The sequence below is a fragment of the Neodiprion lecontei genome, chromosome 1, assembly GCF_021901455.1.
Source record: "Neodiprion lecontei isolate iyNeoLeco1 chromosome 1, iyNeoLeco1.1, whole genome shotgun sequence".
NCBI classification, from domain to species: domain Eukaryota; kingdom Metazoa; phylum Arthropoda; class Insecta; order Hymenoptera; family Diprionidae; genus Neodiprion; species Neodiprion lecontei.
Window position 1 is genome coordinate 40,665,212 of NC_060260.1, and position 21,676 is coordinate 40,686,887.

The window sequence follows — 21,676 nt, forward strand, 5'->3', positions numbered from 1 at the left end:
AGAAATTGTACAATTTTATCGGTTATTCGAGGTCACAGTTATTGTAAAATCAACGATGTATAAGCATGATCATTGTACATAATTACTAATGCACGTTTAAAATCTTGTGGATATACGGATACATCGGTATACATGTAACAAAAAAGTTGCACATTACTAAGATTCAGGCTAATCTCTTACCAAAGCAGTTTTTATCGATATGCTTAATCGGTCATTGTAGATTAATATTCTTTCTGGCAAATAAGCAGGCGTGAAAAATGGTGCAATTTATCATCCTACAGGAGGCGCTCCGGACGTTGTGAGGACGACGGGTGGCCGATACACCAGAGGAATCGTTGGTTGCGTGAGCGACTTGGTCCTGGACACGGATTTCTCGGTCGCCTTATCGTCTCCAGGTCAGGCGACGAACACGCATTCCTGCATTCCCTGAGGTCGCCGGAAGTTCCTCTAGGCCCCAAAATCCTCTGTAGGAATGAATAAAGAAAACTAGGATAATATAATATACGCAATATACATATAATGTGAAAAAGATCGACAAAGTTCAAGTGGGTTTTGACCAGACGGAAATGCACTATGGTTATTCACAACAACGCGGTTCATCGATATCTTATACGATTAACACGCAAAAAGATGATGATAAAATAAAAAAAAAAAAACAAAGAGAATAAAGAACAATCAAAGCGGGAAACCAGCTGCTCGGTCACTTTGGAATTTGGATATATATTGAGTCGAGACCAAAGAGAGGGAGACAAAGTATAATAATTATCGCGGGATGAACGGTTCGATGTTTCGTATGAATTAAGGATTCAAATTTCTACACATAATTCACGCTGTCACGCAATTTTTGCTTTCTCTTCTCAACTATGCAATACAGCGCAATATACAGACTAAATTTCACCGTCTGTCGTCTGTTAAAATTTAATGCGCACGCGCTACAATCCGAAAGTGGATGTTTGCCAGGGTAGCCAACCGTCTCTAGCGTCAAAACGTCTGACAATTGCAAATCGAGCCCAACTGTCGCCGACAACTGTAAAAATTTTTGACGTTAGAGACGGTTGGTCACCCTGTCAAACAGGCGATCTCGCATTGAAGCGCATGCGCATTAAATTTCAGCAGACGACGAATCATGCAGCCGTTAGAAACTCACTTTGTACAACCGCGTATCGTACGAAACTTGGACTTTTCATCCGTAAACGTGGTATGTTCGCAATTAATAAGTACGTTCGTTTTCAAACCGAGCCACCGATCGAGTCCACCGATGTTATAACTATATAAATTATACTTGTAGCGCTACTGTTAACTATAATATATGATTGAAGAAGCGGATTTAGTCAGCTTGTTGTAAATATTATAGAGATTCAATTGAAACTTTTGACCTATAGGCAAAACCTTTTACACGCATCGCAACTTGCAGCTGTGTAAACCGCAGGCATTGTACCTACTGACCTATTATAGCTACACTTATCGAGGTGAGCGGAATTCGATTCGTCCTTTTTGTATCTTGCTTCCATCTCCGTTTCCTCAGAGGTGAATTACACACACACATATACAAATCAAGTGTAACTTGAAACTGTATAAATTAATATCCGCAAGTTGCTGCGGTATAAGACGATCAGCCTGGCCTAAAAAAAATGACGGTTGGTTGAGTAAAACGAAATGATTGAGTAATTATACACGCCTCCTTGACGTCAATTTTTTACACCCTTGTTATACACTTCATCCGACCGGAAACACACAATGCCGGGAGTTTTCGTATTTTCTCATTTACTTTTTTCAATTTGACAGTTTTTATCAAGTTCACATCTCCCAGCGCAGCAGCAGCTATATTCTCACTATTAAAGGATGGCCCCAAGTGAGTTTGTTTTTACAAATACGATGACTAGAATTGTTTTGGCTACGCAGGTAATTTTCATTAACTAATAAATATAAAATTTAATCTAATTAGGATATACACTTAAATATCTATCACAATGATCGATGTTAACACTGTTCTAGAGCTTGCGCGAAAAGATGAAGCGATTCATAACTCGTCGCGATTGAACGATACTTTCAGAAAAGTATAAAAAGCTAGTCCCGATTTTCGAAAGTATGGAATCGAAAAATTACTTTTAAGTTTTTTCTTTTTCTTTTACGGGGTGAATAGGCCATCCTGTGCGTATAGATAATATCCATGTACATGTATAATATATGTCTGTACCATAATTGTCACAGCTAAAGCACGTCCGCGCACATTGTAATTATATTTATTATATGAAAAGTCGCTGCAGTTTATTATCTATATAACAAACAATACCTGTTAAATTACGCTGCATTATCACAACGTTCATATTATGACGTGTAATCACGCGGATTTCGCCAAAGGGAAAATGAAAAAAATAGGCAAAAAACAAAAACATGAAAAAGACATTAAAAAAGAAGAAAAATAAAGAAATAAAATCAATCTGCACTACACGCCACTACTTTTATATGTCCGTAGAATTTTTTCACGTGTTTTTAGAAAACAAAAAAAATAAAAATTTCAAATGATTAATAATAATCACCTGAACAGAGTCACATACACACACACACCTAACAGTAGATACATAGGTATTGTATTACACATTTATATGTATGAATATTCGCCTTCGGTGTGTAAACTTTGACGAGCTGCAAGAAGAGGAAAAGAAATAACTAAAATTATTGATGAAAAGTTAACCGGTCGGAAAAATCCCAGGTCAATACGTATATATATATATATATATGCATATATATATATATATGCACATGCATATACACGCCATATCTGAGTGAATGAGAATTTCGAGTAGAATTAGAGAGAGAGAGAGAGAGAGAGACAGCGAGAAAAAGTGTGAGAACGACAGCGAAATGAATGAATAAAAAATTACGTATTAAGGATTGTGTCTATTATAATTAATCGATCATCATACACGGCGAGTATATGAGATACTTGACACATGACATGGTAAGGGAGAAAATATATGGAATGGTTTGACGAGTTGATTCGATTATAAGAAAAATTACCCAACGACAAGATATAGGGTACTGATAACTAATTGAGAATCAAGTTTGAAAAAAGAGAGCAACAAAAAAATAATTTAAAAGGTAAATAGAAAATGAAACGATAAAGAAGATATTGAATTAAGGAGTAACAAACTGTGAAAAAGGTAAAACGACAAAAAGAATTCGTAAATGAATAAATAAATACACACACATTCATACACATAACATACTTATGTACACGAAAAAAACAGCAAAAAAACAATAAAAAAAAAGAAAAAAAAATGAAAGAAAACGAACACAAACACACATCGTAGAAGCAATCGGCTGTAGTCAATTTTGTACAAGCGTTATTTTCTGGAAACTATATATTATATATAATGAACATAATATAATATACAAAAAAAAGTAAATAAATGGTAATTGCGTAGGGAATAATAAATAAATAAATAATATATATATATATACATATATATATATATATATATATATATATATATATATATATAATAACGTAAAATAAAGAATTATGATTGAATATGAAGTTGTTAGTGGTGTAATGCTATAAGTATACATACACACATGCCATACAATATCTGTAATGCACATTCAACATTTAGGAAGTGATGAATTATTACATGCATAATTTCTTTCAAAATTTGCACCGATTCGTTTTTTTATTTTTTGATTTTATTTTCCAACACATTTTTCAATTATACCGTCACGTATTTTTCTAATTGAATTCAATGCGATTAAACGTTATATATCAGAACAGGAAACTATTAGTCTCATTTCGATATCCGCCACGATTGCTTATTGAATTTGATCAGCAGTCTGATTATTTCGTAATGAAACACAAGAAGGCTGCGGACCAATAATATTTTCTTTGCTGATATCGAATAATGTATACGTATAACCTGCTACAAGTGGATGAAAATTCAATCGAATGAAAATTCAGCTATTTCACCGATACGTTGATGAAAAGGAAAGCTAAAAAATCAAACTGCAACCGAAGAAAACAAACGAACGGTTTAAATATGATTGTTCCGTAAATTGAGCTTGCAAATCGATTCACAGATTGAAAAACTTCATTTTTAACCAGGTATGATGAAAATGACATAGATTGGATTGTTCTTTTGTGTTATAAATACGATGTTCAAAATTCATTCGCGCACTTTCGGCAACTGCGTACCTTGTTTTCAAAAAATTATACAGCTGCTGTGTAAACCGACGTCAAAAACAGTAGAATTCTATACTGATAAAATACCCCCGTGGTATAATAAAAAGGAAAGCTAAGAACGTAGAAAAAAGATGGCACGCATAAATTCTAAGTCGCGAAACTAATTTTTATAAATTGTTTCGATTTATGAATTTTCGTTTTCCCGATTACCACACGCAAACACACACAAATATAGGTACAGTAAACGTAACAGATACGTACAACTTAAAATTTTCGATAAGGGCATGATGTCGGAGAGGTTTGAACAAATTGCAATATCTTCACTATTAAGTTACGTACGTTAACCGTATGTCATTAAAATGCACGTATAAAAGATTTTTGTCGTTGTTGCGTACGTACGAGGGCAGAAGAATATTATGTACGTCAAGTTGATACTCTATCCACTGTAAAGTAATACGTGTACCTACCCACATGAATTATTATCTTAAATAATAATATACGATACTAGAAATACGAGACCGGGTGTTGAAAATGAAAAAAGAAATGTAAGAAAAGAGCGAACAAAGGCAAAAATATTGATCGAAAGCAAAATACAAAAGATTATCCTTGTACATGGACCCGTTCCTTTTTCTATCAATTACATTCCTACGCCATCTTGGATTAAATTAAATTAAATTAAATTAAATTAAATTAAATTAAATTAAATTTAGTTATAAGAGTAGAGATATTGTCATCCGTCATAATCACGCATTGTACGTTTTTTATATAAGGGATAGGTGGGCAAAATGTGCCCCCTGTACGATCAAGTGGGATTTCAAAAAACGTCGATAGCGCTTGAAATGTATTTTTAGGCCAAAGACAAAAAAATTGCGTTGTCGAAATTGGTCTAATATTATTCCTTCGTTAAGGTGCCCATTACGCCCGCCTGCCTCTCCCCTGTACGATTTAGTTTGAATCTATTTTTCGTCTACAAGTTCCGCCATGTGTATTCGTACACACGATTGCACAGCTTCTCAAACTACACTATAATATTATTGCATCGAGTTTGTGAATAAATGTCAAAGTGAGTTAGAAGGAAGATCGTCAAGTCTCGAACATCTATAATTATCTCAGCGTGAAATTATGCTTATTACTTTGACGTTGGTAGAGTTCTATAAAAATCTGTGTTGTATTTTGTGCGTACGTTTCGTCTTGCACGTCAAAACAAACATATCGTTTTCGCATTTTATTATTTGTCATATCGATTACAACACAATGTACATGTACTCGTATAAATATAGTTACTAGCTTAAGTTATGCAATATCTTACGTTTCAGAAAGCTCAATACCACTTCGTTCCGTAAAATCCGAGGTAGAAAGAAAGAGAAAGAGAAATAGAGCGAGCTGAATTGTTGCGTATTTATGCTTGTTCGCACGAAGGTTTTGGATAATAACTCGATGATCGTTCGCAATAAATTATTTGCCGACACTTATCTTTAGTTGATTCATTATTATACATGTATACAATAGCTGTTATTGTTGAAGACCGCAATGAGAAGCATGTAACAAGGCTGACAATGTGAATGCACGCGTAACAATATAATATAATATAATATAATATAATATAATACGGAAATCTATGGATAAGACCAGACAATTATCCTTGAATATCAATCACTTTACACGAATTACGAAAGCGTAATACACTGTATACATATAATATATTGAAAATATATCATACATATTATTATTATTATTATTATTATTATTATTATACGCATACATACATTAATGCACGTATATATGCATATAATAACGAATAGATTATTACCGAATATTATATATTAATATACAATGTTATATTAACTATTTCTATTATGTCCGTCTGCAAAGTCTATTAGAAGAGTCTATCCTGTACAACAGTATAACATGATCGTGTGATTCGCAGCATTCTCATACCAGAATCGTTATACTCCGCGTCCCATTCGACTTGATGCATCCCGGATAGCGAAAAAACAAAAAAAGTAAAAAAAAAAAAAAAAGAGAAAGAATATTCATCAATATATCGTTTTCAAGTATCTTGTACGTGATGTACGCTATGATTACGGGGTTATTTATTGATTCGTTAATTAGACCTGAGAAGCGAAATTCATTCAAAGGTAAAAGATTTTAAAATTTTTGGGGTACTTCGAGATTTTTGATGTACAGAATCATACAAAATATCTTTCATCTTTCCTTTTATCTACTGAACAACTTTTCCATCGTACTAACATCCACCTAAGCCTCGTGTAATTGTAATGAAAGATGTCGATATAATTATGTTATGGTACAGAAAATTGATATATAACTCGTAATTATTTATCAAACAAAACAAAGAACAACAGAAAATTACATACGTGTATGTTTTATCGTACACTCAGCAATGTTATTGTCAGCGTTATCACAGTCAGCGTCATCGTCATCATCACCGTCATATTCACCTCAATCATTATCATTAGTAAAATGATCATCATTATATATTATCATTATAAATATAAGGCACGCGACCGAATCGTGAACTGTATGATTTTGCGCACGTTGTATAATGCATCGTAAATATAATAAAGAAAACATTTTGTAAATCGTCGAAAACTTCCTGTTTCAAATTTCCTATGAATTTCACTGCTAAAATTTGACAGACGCAAACCAACTGCAGTTTTAGTTAAAATAAAGGCGTATTGCGCGTTTATAAAATAAATAACCAACGGTTGACCTACAGTTCTGAATAAATTACCTCTCAAACTGTCATTTCCTCGATTCCAACCTCCAACAAGCTCATAAGAATTGATCCGAGGCAATATCCGTAGGTTATTACGAACGCGAGGCCGATCATAATCCAGATCAAGACCAAAGTTGAGGAATTTGACGAAACGTACATTTTCACTGTTTCTCTAACATCATGCGCCAATCAATTTTCAATGTTATTTATCCACACCCGCCTTCTTGTAATTTTTTACGAACATGTTACTCGGAATTTGACAAAAATTCAGACCAATTTGTTCCGCGATGATTCGTTGTCGATGACGCCTACTCGGATCTGAATACTCGATCGTAATTCTCAACCGATTTAACACAGCAGACCTTGCCGTGCTATCGATATTGACGTTAACTGAAGAACATAAAAATGGATACCCCTGGGTAAATTTGTGTGACCAGCTTTCGGCGGGAAAGTGGGCCCAGGTGGGCCTGGTAGCGTCGGAGTGTTCTGCTCTATTGACCTTACCCGACGAGCTCGCACCGACATTCGTAGCAGCCAAAGTAGTGTCGGTACGAGAGCTTGAGATTGAGTTGGGAAAAAGTGAGTACGTAAGACTACTTGTCGACTGCGACTTAGAAATGTCGATCAGCTCGATCATCCCCTTGAGAAGAAGTGTAACCGCATCCACTGCCAACCATCCCCAACTACCACTGACAATGAGTACCTCCAGCCATCGTCGACCACCTCCGACCATCTTCGTCCGCCTCGTCCACCTCGTTCCCCTCCTCCTCAACCACCACCGATCACCTCCAACCACCACCAAACACCTCCTACCAGCTCCTACCACCTCCTACCACCTATGTATGATGTATGATGTATGATGATACATGATGTATAATGATTTCAGTTTTTCCATTTCAGACAAGAAATACGCACTTTATCTTTTCCGCTGATTGCAGACTCAAGCGGCTCAGCCGGTTAAAGGTTGTTGGAATAATTATGAATATTAATGTTATGGAATACATCGAGCGCGTGTCGAATAGAATCCCATTTCGAAATGAATAATTCATCTATTTTTAATATTATAGACGTATTATTGTAGGTAATCTAGTTTGTATCCTGGAAAATTATAAAATTTACAGTATGCATTAAGTATTAATCGTAAGTGGATCATGTATATTAATATCGTACATGGACCGCATATGCATATATGCTCATTGGTCTCTGCATCATTATTACATCTGATCTATTATTATTTATGATCTATGTATACATTCTTCTCTCGGGTACCTATACTTTAATTAAATCACTGTTTTGCTACAAATTAAGGAAGAAATTGATTCTCATAATTAATTTCTTGTATCGTCGACAAGTCTGTAACAACATACAGGCGAAGTACTGGCTTGCCCTTACCCTTGCGAAGACTGTGTTACTCGGAAGGTGAATGCAGCCAGCATCATTTCGAAATCGGTAACTCTCCGATGTTCTGCAATAAGTTCTCAACTCTACCGTTGGAACATCTCAAGGGGCGCAAGCGCACACCGATTTCGGCTGTCACACCAAAGCCCATTAGGACAACGGTCTTTATATTGTTCAGTCAACGATATTGATAAAGCTACCAAACCGTGACTCTTTATTTATTCGATTTTTTAATTTTGCCCCAGGGAATGGAGCAAATCACTTAATTTTTCACTTTCTATAGACTTTAAGCATATTTTAAGGACAATTCGAATCGAGCTGTCTCTGTCGGACGATTGCAGCGCCCGCTGCGCTCCACTGATGCTTATGGCGCTGACGTCAATCTACCTATACCATAGTGATCGGTGACTGATGGAGGGAGAGTCTAACGTTCAGACGGTTCGGAATGGTACTGAACTAAGCCCGCGATGGCGCTACTAGGCGGCGACGTCTTTGGAGAATCCATGAAGCACCACGCTTAACAATACGCTAGTTTAGTGCCAATGTACCGAGTGACATGGCGTAGCACCAAAAAATGGTATTCCATTTTTCACAGTGAGTGAGTGATCGAGAGCTCAGCCTAGCCGCGACAAAGGCGACATTTTTGTTTTACTCTTCGTTTGTATTCAAAAATACATACAGCCAGTGTGACTGTATTATATCGATTTCTATTCGTTTCCCTCGCATTGTTTATACGCTGAATCATTCGATATAAGCAGTTGTTATTATTATACTTGTTGTTGTGGTTGTAACTGTTGTTATATTATTATTATTATACGCCAACGGGGATGATCCATATCTTCTAGTTTATAATTTCGGAATAATTAGATATCACCGTGTATTAAGAATTGGTGGTTCGAAATGATGCAGCTACAAAGAATATTCTATCGCTTTGTCTCAAGCGCGGGTTCGTTTCGAAATGTTATCCCCGTTACTTCACGGCGTTCAATAACCGCTCTGTTCAAGGTATGTAAATTGCTCATCATTTAGTCAAATGTTACGAATCGTATAACGCTGCAAAAAGCCGTGAAGATATATTAACTCTGGGCGCCGATTGTCATGCGTAGAATTGAATCTCAATAATTGTTGACGAAACGACGAGCCGCTCGATAAGAGATTTGATCATAAAGTCTAGGGAATAAGTAAAGCGCATGACGTTTCCCGCCGCGTGGCTATAGCATTCGACATTTTGTGTCGTGTTTGCCACCGATACGCGATATAGGTATGATGACTTATACAAATGTCTTACTCTTATTTCCAGTTAATTACCACGGGAAGATGGTCGAGGGAGACATTGGTTCTTACACCGTTTACTACAATGGGAATTTTCGGCTTCATTAAGTCGAAAGAGGACGACAAGGATCTTAAGGTCACTTCGCAAAAAATTCTACTCGCGAAGGCTGACGCACTATTCGATCAGTCTCAATATAAACAAATATACGAGATGCTGAATCACTACAGGGTGAAAGAGACTTTTGGCATTTACAAAAATACGGGACATGATTTCATAAGGCTTTCGAGAATAATGATATGTTCTAATTTTTCAATCCAAACAGGACAGTGGTGATGTTGAAATTTTATGGCGGTTGTGCCGAGCGCTCTACAATATGTCGAAAACGGCGTCGGAGGTAGAAGCCAAAAAGATGATATACGAAGGTTACGATCTGGCCGTTGCCGCGTTGGCAATCGACGAGAATCATCACGCGGTTCACAAATGGATGGCGATATTTCTCGACGCGAAGAGCGGACACGAGGGAATGAAGGCGAGAATAACGCAGCTAGCTACCGTGAAAAATCACATGCTGGTAAAATATTCGTCACTGATATATTAGAACTTTTAAATTGTGAAAGCGCTGTGATATTTCATCAATATATCGATCATTTCCCCAGAGAGCGTCGGAACTGAACCCGAAGGATGCGACGACGCTGTACATGCTCGGTAGCTGGTGTTACCAAATTTCCGACCTCGCCTGGTACCAGAGGAAGATTGCAGCCGCGATTTTTGGGGAGCCGCCACAATCTTCCTTTGAAGAAGCGTCGAGATACTTCGAAGCCGCGGAGAAGATGAGCCCCAATTTTTACAGCCATAATTTGTTGATGCTCGGTAAAACTCACTTGAAATTAAACAGGCGCGAGGAGGCCATCAAGTTTCTCAAAATGGCTTCGGAGTATGAAGCTCGTAACGACGACGACCATGAAGCTAAAAAACAAGCGCTCAAGCTCCTCAACGACCTTGGGTTCAAGACTTCCTAACTTATTCACACCGCACCGGCTGAATGCAGCTCTAGCTTCGACTGGTTTCAGGGGGCTTTAGGCACTTTATTCGTCCAACGAGTCGACGAAAAGTACAACAAAACGAGAATAATCAAACTGTTTCGCTGCACCTATCCACTGTTATACTTGTTCGTATACTAGACTAAACCAACTAACTGTATTCGCGATTATGTATTATAATTGATAAGTAGGTAATTATGTGGACGTGTTCCTGATGTAAGTTGCTTCTTTTTTTACAATGATCATTCGTAAACTTCATCTGCCTGGTTTGATCTGCATCACTTTCCACTCCCTTTTTCTTTGGAAAAAAGAAATTTTAACCTGGATTTTTTCACGGTTATTCTTCGGGATTCTTCGGCTTCTCACTGCTGGACTCCATGCGAAGATTCGAGGTCCAGTTTTCTAAGTCATTTCCGCGGTTGAGCGTGGCATCGTTCTCTATTTGCACGACAATTGCCATCTGTTCTTTAACCGCCCTTCGCATCCGCTGATGGAGGTCCGAGTTGGTTGGTATGAGCCTGTTGAAATCCTTACGTTCCAACTTGAATAGCTCGCATTTTTCAAGCGCGATCACTGTCACCGGTCGCCTGAAGCCTGGATAAAGCAGCGAGGACTCACCGAAGTGAGATCCGTCCTCGAGGTGACATATCTGGGAATTAGGGACGTTTGAATCGTACCTGGATTTCGGATTTTACTCGGTCACCTCATTTTGTCACTCTACCTCTTTTCCAGTGTACGTAATCACGGCTAGCGTCCCACTTCCTATGAAGTACATGCAGTTTCCCTCGTCATCGCATTTGAATATGATTTCATTCGATAGAAAAATCTCTGGTTTCAAAGCGGCTTCAGAAATAACAAAGAACCAATCAGGGTATTGCCGTTTACCGAAGTATGTGTCTAGGTATTCATATTTTAGCCATCATCTCGCTTACTGATTATGCTCCCAACTAGTAGCTTTGGCACGTTCCAGAATATCGCGACGCTATCCATCAGCTGCCGGCAGGTGTGCATCACGATTTCATCCTTCAAATGGTCTGTACACACAAATCAACAATTTGTACTTTCAATGACTGAAATATATACGTGCGTACCTGAAAAGGCACTGACGATTGCGTTTTCCTTGAAGCACTTATCGCGAAATGAGTATTGGTAGTAGTCTAGCAGTTTTCTTTCGAGACTGGGCGGAACTTGTTTTTTACGAATGTAGAGTCTCAGACTATTCCTAATCTGCTGGTACCTCGTTTCTGGCGCATTCTCTGACTCCACCCATTGCAGGATGACCACTGTTAGTGTCGAATAATTCACTCATAAGCAAGTATCAAACTGATGTAAAATTCTCTATAACTTTATAACCGTCGACGCGATTATAGCATCTGCAACTTGCCGATTAGATACAATTGGTAAAGGGTTCCAAAAATGAGCAGCACGCAGGTGACAATTTTATCTCCTATCGTCTCTCCGGTGTTGCTAATTGGGGCAAGATTAGTTTTTTGTTTACAAATTATTAACAACCTCCCGTACATACCTATGTGTGAAAGGATTCACATGACTTAGTCTGGAACGATCTATACTAACTGTTCTTTAGTATCAGCCACAATAGTCGAGTCTATGGCGCATAGACCTGTTAGCCCGTTGTAGAAACTTAACTGATATAGTCTGTATTGATCTGCTGAGTGATCCTCTAGATCCGTTATGTAATTAAACCATGTATCCGAATCCTGTAACCACCATTGACAATGAAATTATTATCTTACTGTCCAACTTTCTTACCGAAACTGAAAAATTTGCAGAGATTATCACATTTGGTTGGCTACCTCGATTCGGGATCCCGTTGCATGCATAAGGACGAATGGAAATCCGTAGGTGAAACAGGCTGCCCAGTGAAAAATCAATGCGGTTAGAAGAGCAATCCAAAGTGAGACGGCGACGTTGTGGCCGATGCCGAGGACCTGATACATAGAGTTTAGGATCGTGTAGCGATCGTTACTGCCGGAAGATTCAAGTGGTAGAATTAAGTACCTGCCAAAATTGCATTAGGAAGTTGTACAGAGTGCGGAGTCGCAGTAGCTTCAGCAATGGCAACAGCTCAATCATGATTGTTGCGAAGTTGGAATTTTGGCTTGTGGCTAATTTTAATGATAACAAACAAATTATAATCTTCAAGTGCTAATGGTCTACACGTATTTGACTGAATTATTAAATTTCATATCCAAACGTCAACCATTTGAAGGTGCGTAAGATCCGAACTTGAGCTGTATCATGCAGGAGTTACGTTTTCACCTTTTCCTGTTTTATGAACATTTGATTATCTACATTCTACCTACGACCAGGCATCGAGTGGTAATCCTGAAGAACCCAACTGTACGGGATGGAAGTAAGCAAGTCAATCAGAAAGTATCCTCGGGTGTAATGACTGCGGGAACGTTGAAAGTGAATTTAAGGTATGAAGGTGGTATACGTTGAACAACGAACGAAAAGCAAGCTTTGAAACCTCTTACCTTGCTATAACTCCAGGATCGAGAAATATTTCGTGGCTATTAGATGATGTGTATCCCGTAATGAAGTTCAGGAAAATATCGACGATGCAAACAAAGTAGCCGGGCACGAGTATCGACTCTTTCCAATGATATGTACTGGTGTTCAGCATGTAAAACGCGGAGAAGTACGGAATGCCGATAAAGCAGAAGAGGTAGGTTATGCACATGACGATTTCCCACCCGAATCTGTGATGGGTTACAACGAACTCGATGAACGAACTCTGATACCGTTGACATTGCCTTCCGGAATATTTCGACTCACCTGACGGAACTGCAAGGATGGATGACCCACCAGTTGGGCGATCGTCCGTGGCGTTTCTTTTCAAAAGAGACTGCCGCGTGACTTCGGAGATAGAAACGCGTTGCTGGATGCTTTTCTGTAACGATGATGCTTTTCTGGAAGAGCCGCTTTAACCTCGAACGAAGTGGCGCTGTCGGTTGCAGTTTTAACAGGTTACTGTCCGAGCCCCGAGAAAGCTCGCAAATGTGCGTTGATTTACGTTTGCCCGAATCGAAAGACTTCGATTTCACTTCGGCAAGTGGATCTTTTGCCATCATTTTAGTTAGATTTGTTCAGGCCTTGCCGTCGAACAAATATTTTAACGGCAGAGAGTCTCTATGCTTGTTGAAAATGATGAACGGACAAAAAAAAAGAAGAATCCTCAAAAATGGTGTTGCGGATTCTGGAACAAAAACCTACAGATATTACACAGGGTGTGACTATTGGAGGCATTGGAGGTATAGAATAAACATTATGCAAGATTACATTGCATTTATTAGTAACTAAGACACAGATATATTGATATTTTATGCTGGTAACACAATCGACATAAACACCAATCGAACATTTGAGGTAAGCATAGCATGAAATATTTTGCATCTTTTATTAATAAACAAGGTACATACGCACATGTATACAAATGCTGATAAAACACATTGAAATGAATCATTCAAAAAAAGAAAGTGTCTACTTATCACATGCAGACGTGTCGATAATTTCATCCCGACGATGACATGGATCAATTCACGGATTCGATAGACTTCATGTTCTCGATTGTTTTTATCTTCAGATTGCAAAATATCGTTATCAGAATTCATAATTGTAGCAAAATTTTATCCTACTTTTCCACATTCAGCAGAAATATAAGCAGCAGAATAAACTGACATTCGTATTTATTGTATACCAAGTGGATTTAGCGTTATTTTGCAACGGTATTGCGATGCAACAACTCTTCTGCAACGAAACGACCCAGACCTTGCCCATATTTGCGAATATATATCGATATGTATTGAAAATACATATTTCAAATATATCATGAACATTGTATTAATTATATAAGGTGGCGGCATCGAACTATACATTATTATCCAGACTTATATTATCTCTTCATAAATGTGCATCATCAATGCCTCATAATGTCTACAGGTCTACATTGTTTGAACCTTAGTTCTCTCTAGATAATCTCTGCCTGTGATTGGAGTTTCAAATATGATAAAATACAGACACAGCATTTTCAGACTTTCTAAGGTGGAGAAAGCAGAGTCTATATTTAGTCTTTCGGGCAATTTGAAGGATAAATAATTATATGTTATATTAAATTGTAGTTTTACAACATTATCAAATAAGTTAGTCGTTTCATTGTACGAGTTGTTAAATGATAATGAAAGTTGGAGCAGTTGGTCCTCACTGGCTCAGTGACTATCTTTTTACGAATATAACGACAAGTTCGGTGAGTATTACGCAAAAAAAAATCTTACCGTTGATAAAAAATATACACGGTATAACCCAAATACCGTCTGGCTAGTTTAAATATATCGCAATCACATCAGCCGCTTCAGTTGATACCCGTCAACCGCCGAATGCGTTCGTTGCAGTGACAATCCCACATTGTCGAGTAACCGGATTTAAGCGAATCGGACATCCTGGAATCAGGGTCAAAGGACTGAGTGAGTATTGAGAATTGTACAGAATCTAAAAGAAGAAAAAAAAATCTGGTATAGAAATAATTCTACTGATCTTTCCTAAAACTCTCGCGGTCACTTGCGATTTGTTGATTCATCAAAGACCGGCACCCTCAAGTTTAATATAGACTTAGTGAAATACCGAAAATCCGATCCCTTTATTAATTAGTTGTCACTTTGAAAAAAATTCTTAAAAATCGATCGCCACAGTGGCTTTCCTCCTTACTGTAGTTTAAGTATGGTGACCAGTTTTATCGTTAAGTAGATAACATTTCTTTCCCCAGTGGGGCGAGGAGTCATGTTATACAACGTATTGGGAACTTTGACGACCTCGCTGTTGATTCTGAATGCTAGACCTACCTCGAGTGCTCCGATATCCCAGCCGAATACTAACTCTACAGGCTTGCACTTACATATTCTGCACACAAATGATAAGCATAGCAGGTACGACCTGGTAGGGTTAGATCTATACAATTTCGAAGAGCTTACAATACAGTATTTTCAGAAATGTGTGCTAGATAATTGACTGAAAAACTTTCTACGGTACTGCAACTTTATTCCTAGATAGACTATTCCTAGACCCAACGATTTTTATACCTGTTTAGTCATTCTTCTAATCATAGGTTTGAACAAACATCAGCAAGCTCGCAGACGTGCAGTGATTCCGACGCGGTGAAAAACAAATGCTATGGAGGATTTGCACGATTGGCAACAGTGATTAGAAATGCTCGAGCTAGTAATACCTCCGTGTTGTACCTCGATGCCGGGGACACGTACCAAGGGTCCAACTGGTTCGTCGTACATCGATGGAACATTGTCTCCAAATTCCAGAACATCTTAAGGCCAGATGCGATGGTAAGTCGTATAATTATTTCATCGGATTATGAAGACTGTAGTATGAGAGTTCGGATTATGGAGACTGCTAACAACTCTAGAAGGACATCATTACGAACAGCCTGCATTCCAGTTAGTAAAGAACGTATTATGTAGAACTTTAGAAAACTGGTATGTATTTGACATCTGTACAAGGTGAATTTCAAACCAGGATTTTTTGGCGATGTTAATTAAAACTGTCATTAATCCCTGCCAAATCTCTATAAATGCTATATCCGAATGATGGTTAATATTGGAATCAATTTTCTTCGAATATTGGCTTATGTCTCTGTGCTGCAGACGCCACATCGTCAGTTACGGTACAAGGTTCACCGAATCCAGACGATCATTATGATGAGCCAATTTCTATCATCTTCACATAAAAGCGAGGGGTCGGGGCACTTAGCAGTTACGTCAAACATGAACGATGATAATCTATTATTCTCTGGTTGTCGGTCAGAAATATACAACAGTTATCGAACATGTCAGAGTTGTGATGGACGAAATCGTTGATGTAACCATGATGCAACGAGCGGGGTTGACACTTTGATTAGAGCGTCAACTATCTATAGTCTCTTGATAATTCAAAGCACTTATTTTGTAATACGTTATCGCAAAGCCAATGGTATTTTTCAAGAAATAGTACAACATCGCTGCAGAGACGTCGGAGCTACATTCGTGTTTATTATTTCGCTATTCTATGAACTGAATTTCTGTACGACAAGTCTCACTTCTCGCGATTGTATTCACAGTCTTTGGGAAACCACGAATTTGACCACGGCGTCAACGGGCTGCTACCCTTTTTGAGAAATGCTTCGTACCCGATACTAGCAGCAAATCTGAACCTGACAAATGAGCCGGAGCTTCAGGCAACAAAACTGGCCAAAAGTACCATCCTCGACGTTAACGGTACGCGAGTTGGCATCATCGGGTATTTGACTCCGACAACGAAGAATATTGCTAACACCGGGAACGTTATATTCGAAGATGAAATCGAAGCCGTATCCAAAGAAGCGAGGCGACTCAAGAACAGTGGGGTTAACATCTTGATCGGCCTTGGACACTCTGGCTACCAGATGGATAAGAGAATTGCCGCAGAGGTCGAGGACATTGACCTCGTAATAGGCGGCCATACCAACACATTTCTGAACAACGGTGAGTCTGGTCATTAGCATGTGGCACCACCCCGATAACTGCAATCGTGCGATAAAGTTTGACTCGAACAAATGTATTCCTAGAATCAACATATGGAGCTAGAGGAAAATGCGTTGCATGGCCGGTACCTTTTAGAAGTAGAAATTGTCGGGGCTGTGTTCAGAATCACTTGTTAATACCTACGTTGAAATTACGTAGGGAAATATTCTTAGAACTTGTTGAATACCGTAATCGGAATAATTTTAACTTCAAAAAAGTACCGTCCATGTAACCACCGTTACGCATGTAAATCGAAGATGTCTCTTCCTCAGTGTACAATTCAAGTCAATATCATGAAACTTTCGGAATAAAGAGACGTGTCTGCGTCACTCACTACCATAGTCTCGACGATCGTGCTTTCAGGAACTCAGCCAGATTCTGAAGTATCGGAAGGCTTGTATCCCACACCGGTAATCCAAAGTAGTGGCAGAACAGTTTACGTAGTCCAAGCTTATGCCTACACCAAGTACGTCGGCAACCTTTCCTTAACTTTTGACTCCGAAGGTGAACTCACTCGTATTGAAGGAAACCCCATTCTCCTTGACTCAAGAATTGAGCAGGTACTTATGTCAAGGTGAGGGTTACAGTGATATGGTATCAGTATACATTGGCACTTCTTAGGCTAGGGATGTTTTGGAAGAACTGGAGAACTGGAGACAACTGGTAGACAATCTAGGTATCAACTACGTTGGTAGCAGCCGCGTCCTTCTCAACGGGGATCGCAAAACTTGTCGTCGCCAAGAATGTAATATCGGAAATTTAATAACTGACGCGTTGGTTGATTACGTAAGTGCTCAATTCAGACCGATCTCACTTTATAATCTGGAACCGATCTCCACGTTTTCTGTTCACAGAACATGAGGCAATACCGAGGAGCGGACGGATGGACCGATGCAGCTATCGCAGTTCTGAACACTGGGGTTATCAGAAGTTCCATTCCCGCCAAGAGCCAGGTGAGTGCGATGAAGTAAAGAGATTGGACTATGACGTGATTGTATCACCACAGATGAACGTAGATTTGCCAACGGAAATTAGAGGACCGAGAACAAATTAAGGAAGGCTGCACTTTTGTTTCATACTTAGATTACAGAGGCTGACGTCCTTTCTGTATTGCCATACAGGAACGTACCTATCACTGTTCTCATGACCGGTGAGGTGTTGAGATCGATGCTTGAATGGAGTGTTTCCTCAGTGACTAACGATCTGAATCAGGACGATAGTGGCGCTTTTCTGCAATTCTCCGGACTCCAGGCACGAATTTTGATAAATGCAATCAAAAGTGTAAAAGGTTTCTTCAATTTGTAAATATAAATCCTACTTTTCTTCTTTATTCCACTCAGGTAACTTATGATTTTGGCAAGGTTCCTAACTCCAAGGTGGTTTCTGTAAGAGTTCGTTGTGCTAATTGCTCTTTTCCTGAATTTCGTGACTTGGACGAAAGAGAGATGTACCCAGTGATCATGTCTGACTACTTGTATGGAGGCGGTGATGGATTCAGCATATTACGTAACTTGAAATCCAAAAAAATCGGTAAGAAATTATCGGCATCAATTAGATTATCAGTCTCGAACTGCATCACTGACTTTTTAATGTGTTTTCAAGCAAACGGAACTTTTGTCGACGCTTTCATTGGGTACCTGAAAGCACACAGCCCTATTCATACCCAAGTCGATTGCAGGATCACTGTCATCAATACCGACAGTCCGCGATCAGTTGGCACCCCAACGGCTGCATCCTAAATGTACTAACTGAGGTGTAAATAACGGTTGAATTTGGGAATTTATTCTAAACATTGCTTCAATATTCTAAGATTTATACATTGATTTAAAAGTTGAGATTGATCTGCTAGGCCCTCAACTGAAATATCTTAAGAATAATTGGAGAAGGACGTTCATATCTATATAGTAAATCAAATTTACGTTTGGCATGTTTTGAGTAATATTCGTGTGATCGACGAAGATCATCCCTGCTATTTTCGGTCCACTGTGAATAGCTTTCGAGAAGTAGATTCGTGAGTTAGTTACAATGGAACCAGCAGTTAGGGTGACAGCGGTAGTTACAGCATCAGTATAGTGACTTCGCCACGAATTATCTGGTTCGAGGTTACCGTAGAATTAATTAACCGAACCTTTGTTGTATTCAAGTTGAGGAATGAATTCCAAAAATCCTGTAGGAAAAATATCAACAATCAGTGCATCATGTGAGAATGCTGTAGTTTATCACTCAAACTAACGCAAGACCGTACGGTTTAATTTTAATTTAAAGATTTTTTTTTATTAATTTTCCAATCCTGACGAGTACAGAGCTGCATCTTGTGGAATTCGCGCTGGAATTTTTATCTACTTGGCTAACTTCTCTTTGGAGAACTGATGTCGATCATAAAATAATATCGCATATATGCTATTAAATCAGTCATCGTTGTTATTAAATATTTTAAGATTCAGAATGAAGTTCAGTAATACACGCCACTGCCATTCGCCGTGTCAATTGACTTGTGAATTATTGAAGTAATTGGATATTATAATCTCCAACGATTCAAACTATGAAACAGAAGGCAAAAAAAAATAAATAAAAAAATATTGAAAAACGCTCGAATTGGTTTTTGGATGGGTTATGTGACATCATTAAGCAAGAGGAAACAAATCGAAAAATTCTCCGTACTTTCTTCGTATATCCTCAGCTGTTGCCTGTACGATGTTCTGAATGTCTGTTTTGTATTTCTTGGTTTCTACAAGTAGTGGGAAAAAGGGTTCGCAAATAGATTCTGAAACAACAATTTTTTGACCTCCAAGTATCGTTGTTTTCATGATATTATCGCGGCCATTTTCGAGTTTCGTGGTATTGCTTTATATCAAAAAAAAAAAAAAAAACAGTAAACAAGTTTCCCGTGAAATTAAGTTCTAGGCATAAATTTTAGAAAAAAATTATCTCATTGTATCTCGACGAGAGTGATAGTAACAACATTGATAACAATGAAACTCTTTTCTTTTTCTGCTCTTCGACATGTAAATTTGTTCTTTTCATCTCGGCGGAATGATTTCGAACTGTCGTTCTTTGGACCATGTGTTTCAGTTTCATCTTGTGTCACAAGATAGTATTTTTGACGTGAACTCACCTCGGTACTTTTTCACCATTCGAATCATTGCATTGACCGCATCTTCCTCTTTGATCAAAGAATCTGAAGGAGTGTCAGGATAGTTGCAGTCTCCAAAACCGTATGTACCAAAATAGTTTTCTTTATTTATGTTCGCTATGAGGGGATTAGCTGCTCCTTTATAAACAGGAATCTAAAAACAGGGAGTCCAATTATTCAAACTCTCATGGCTTGAGTTTGGTCAGGAAGAATTTTCCAAACTCTTAGTCTCCTCATCACATCCTTTGTATACCATCGTTGCGCGGCACATATATTTTAGCGATATCTTTGCTACTGAGTTTCGCACAATGATGGCTTACGAATCAGCTAAACAAACAAGCAAAAAATCAAAAAAAAAAAATTTCAATGCTTCTTGATCAACCGCATTCCTATTTTCCATCATCGAGATAGAGTTTGTCAACTTCAAGTCACCCGACCTTTTGACCCGCATAACTTCGTATCGAATATCGAAATCTGGAGACCTACGTCAAGCCTGTTTACGACGTTCAAAGTTTTGAGCACATTTAGAGCGACCGTGTCGACGTACGTGTTTCGTTGACACACGTTATGCCGATTATCTCTGGGCCCTCGATAAGTCTTTCGGCTTCCACAGCCATTACAATTGCTGCTGCATCGTCCGGCGTTATCATGGACGGATTCGTACAACTGGAAAGCGTATCGTCCAATTCTAGTATTAGTGATTTTTGTATAAGCAATTATTAGTTGTCTTTTATATTTTGCATGTACATAAAGAAAATTAGTTGATTTTGCGAAATATGGCGCGAGAAACGTTTTGTTAATTCGAATAATTGTGGTTTCAATTGATAGTAAAAATTTTTGTTCTGTACAGTGAAATGCATAAATCCCTTAGCCATCCGGCTAACTTGTTTCCGGTTCCATACAAAATGCAACTTCGATTCTACACGAATTATGTGTCGCATGCAGCATAATACATGGACATATCATACAGGATTATTTAAGTGAGATTGTTGATTTTACTTTGAAATAGTGACACCAAACACCATAAGTATACTGATCAGTAATTTATCACCTATCATGCTGATCAACGGACAGTAATCAACTTTAATGTTATGGAAAAGACTTAGCATCTCAACAACAAATATATGAATTTGAATGAAAAGGGAGTCACCACTGGGTGGATATGTTTCGAGGAGTAAAATTTGGATGTCACTGAATTCATAATTTTATGATTACCAAAAGTTCGAAGCTAGTAAATTCTTTCTAACCATAGCTCTCCCCTCCCTCCCCTGGACTCTGTCCAGTTCCGTTCGAACACTAGATGACGTGTTACTAATTTTATGACATCGTTATACCTGGATCATTTCAATTCA

At 38.2% G+C, this 21,676-nt stretch overlaps 4 protein-coding genes across 9 annotated transcripts in view; 3 read left to right on the forward strand and 1 right to left on the reverse strand.

Moving 5' to 3' along the window:
- LOC107224901 (pikachurin) overlaps positions 1–6,777 on the forward strand; it is an 82,269-nt gene extending 75,492 nt beyond the window's left edge. For both annotated transcript variants that reach the window (XM_046729851.1, XM_046729852.1), the window contains exon 15: positions 282–6,777. In XM_046729851.1, coding sequence (XP_046585807.1) covers positions 282–430 — 149 coding nt within the window. In that variant the 3' untranslated portion in view covers positions 431–6,777. The remainder of the gene's footprint in view (positions 1–281) is intronic.
- Positions 6,778–8,814: 2,037 nt separating this feature from the next.
- LOC107224882 (regulator of microtubule dynamics protein 1) lies at positions 8,815–10,867 on the forward strand. Its single transcript, XM_046729859.1, has 4 exons — positions 8,815–9,317; positions 9,613–9,813; positions 9,908–10,156; positions 10,242–10,867. The coding sequence occupies exons 1-4, from the start codon at positions 9,213–9,215 to the stop codon at positions 10,602–10,604; spliced, it is 918 nt and encodes a 305-aa protein (XP_046585815.1). The 5' UTR covers positions 8,815–9,212; the 3' UTR covers positions 10,605–10,867.
- LOC107224839 (potassium/sodium hyperpolarization-activated cyclic nucleotide-gated channel 1-like) lies at positions 10,654–15,001 on the reverse strand. The gene is made up of 12 exons (XM_046729858.1): positions 14,921–15,001; positions 13,425–13,845; positions 13,124–13,348; positions 12,950–13,038; positions 12,645–12,751; positions 12,440–12,574; positions 12,201–12,343; positions 12,010–12,092; positions 11,717–11,908; positions 11,558–11,659; positions 11,347–11,468; positions 10,654–11,274 (listed from the first exon to the last, which is right to left on the reverse strand). Exons 2-12 carry the CDS (start codon positions 13,718–13,720, stop codon positions 10,963–10,965), a joined length of 1,806 nt encoding a protein of 601 aa, XP_046585814.1. The 5' UTR covers positions 13,721–13,845; positions 14,921–15,001; the 3' UTR covers positions 10,654–10,962.
- On the forward strand, positions 14,809–21,664 carry LOC107224874 (protein 5NUC). Of its 5 annotated transcripts, XR_006902501.1 has the most exons (12): positions 14,809–14,892; positions 14,968–15,109; positions 15,409–15,568; positions 15,730–15,979; positions 16,750–17,152; positions 17,555–17,751; positions 17,813–17,977; positions 18,046–18,144; positions 18,275–18,442; positions 18,532–18,721; positions 20,264–20,406; positions 20,736–21,664. XR_006902501.1 is itself a non-coding variant. In XM_046729857.1 (11 exons), the coding sequence occupies exons 1-11, from the start codon at positions 14,818–14,820 to the stop codon at positions 20,284–20,286; spliced, it is 1,872 nt and encodes a 623-aa protein (XP_046585813.1). In that variant the 5' UTR covers positions 14,809–14,817; the 3' UTR covers positions 20,287–20,434. The 5 variants fall into 5 exon arrangements, 4 of the variants coding, with proteins under 4 accessions (XP_046585813.1, XP_046585812.1, XP_015520594.2 ...); XM_046729857.1 differs by lacking the exon at positions 20,736–21,664 and having other exon boundaries at positions 20,264–20,434; XM_046729856.1 differs by lacking the exons at positions 20,264–20,406; positions 20,736–21,664 and adding an exon at positions 18,794–20,129.
- Positions 21,665–21,676: the final 12 nt, after the last annotated feature.

Coding starts and splice junctions, on each gene's coding strand:
- LOC107224882 (XM_046729859.1), top strand. CDS start 9,213: ATGATGCAGCTACAAAGAATATTCTATCGCTTTGTCTCAAGCGCGGGT. Junction 9,318..9,612: donor CAATAACCGCTCTGTTCAAG/GTATGTAAATTG, acceptor TCTTATTTCCAG/TTAATTACCACGGGAAGATG. Junction 9,814..9,907: donor AGATGCTGAATCACTACAGG/GTGAAAGAGACT, acceptor CAATCCAAACAG/GACAGTGGTGATGTTGAAAT.
- LOC107224839 (XM_046729858.1), bottom strand. CDS start 13,720: ATGATGGCAAAAGATCCACTTGCCGAAGTGAAATCGAAGTCTTTCGAT. Junction 13,039..13,123: donor GATCCTGGAGTTATAGCAAG/GTAAGAGGTTTC, acceptor ACGTTCCCGCAG/TCATTACACCCGAGGATACT. Junction 11,275..11,346: donor TTACGTACACTGGAAAAGAG/GTAGAGTGACAA, acceptor CCTAATTCCCAG/ATATGTCACCTCGAGGACGG.
- LOC107224874 (XM_046729856.1), top strand. CDS start 14,818: ATGATAATGAAAGTTGGAGCAGTTGGTCCTCACTGGCTCAGTGACTAT. Junction 15,980..16,749: donor TCTTAAGGCCAGATGCGATG/GTAAGTCGTATA, acceptor TTGTATTCACAG/TCTTTGGGAAACCACGAATT. Junction 17,978..18,045: donor CTGACGCGTTGGTTGATTAC/GTAAGTGCTCAA, acceptor TTCTGTTCACAG/AACATGAGGCAATACCGAGG.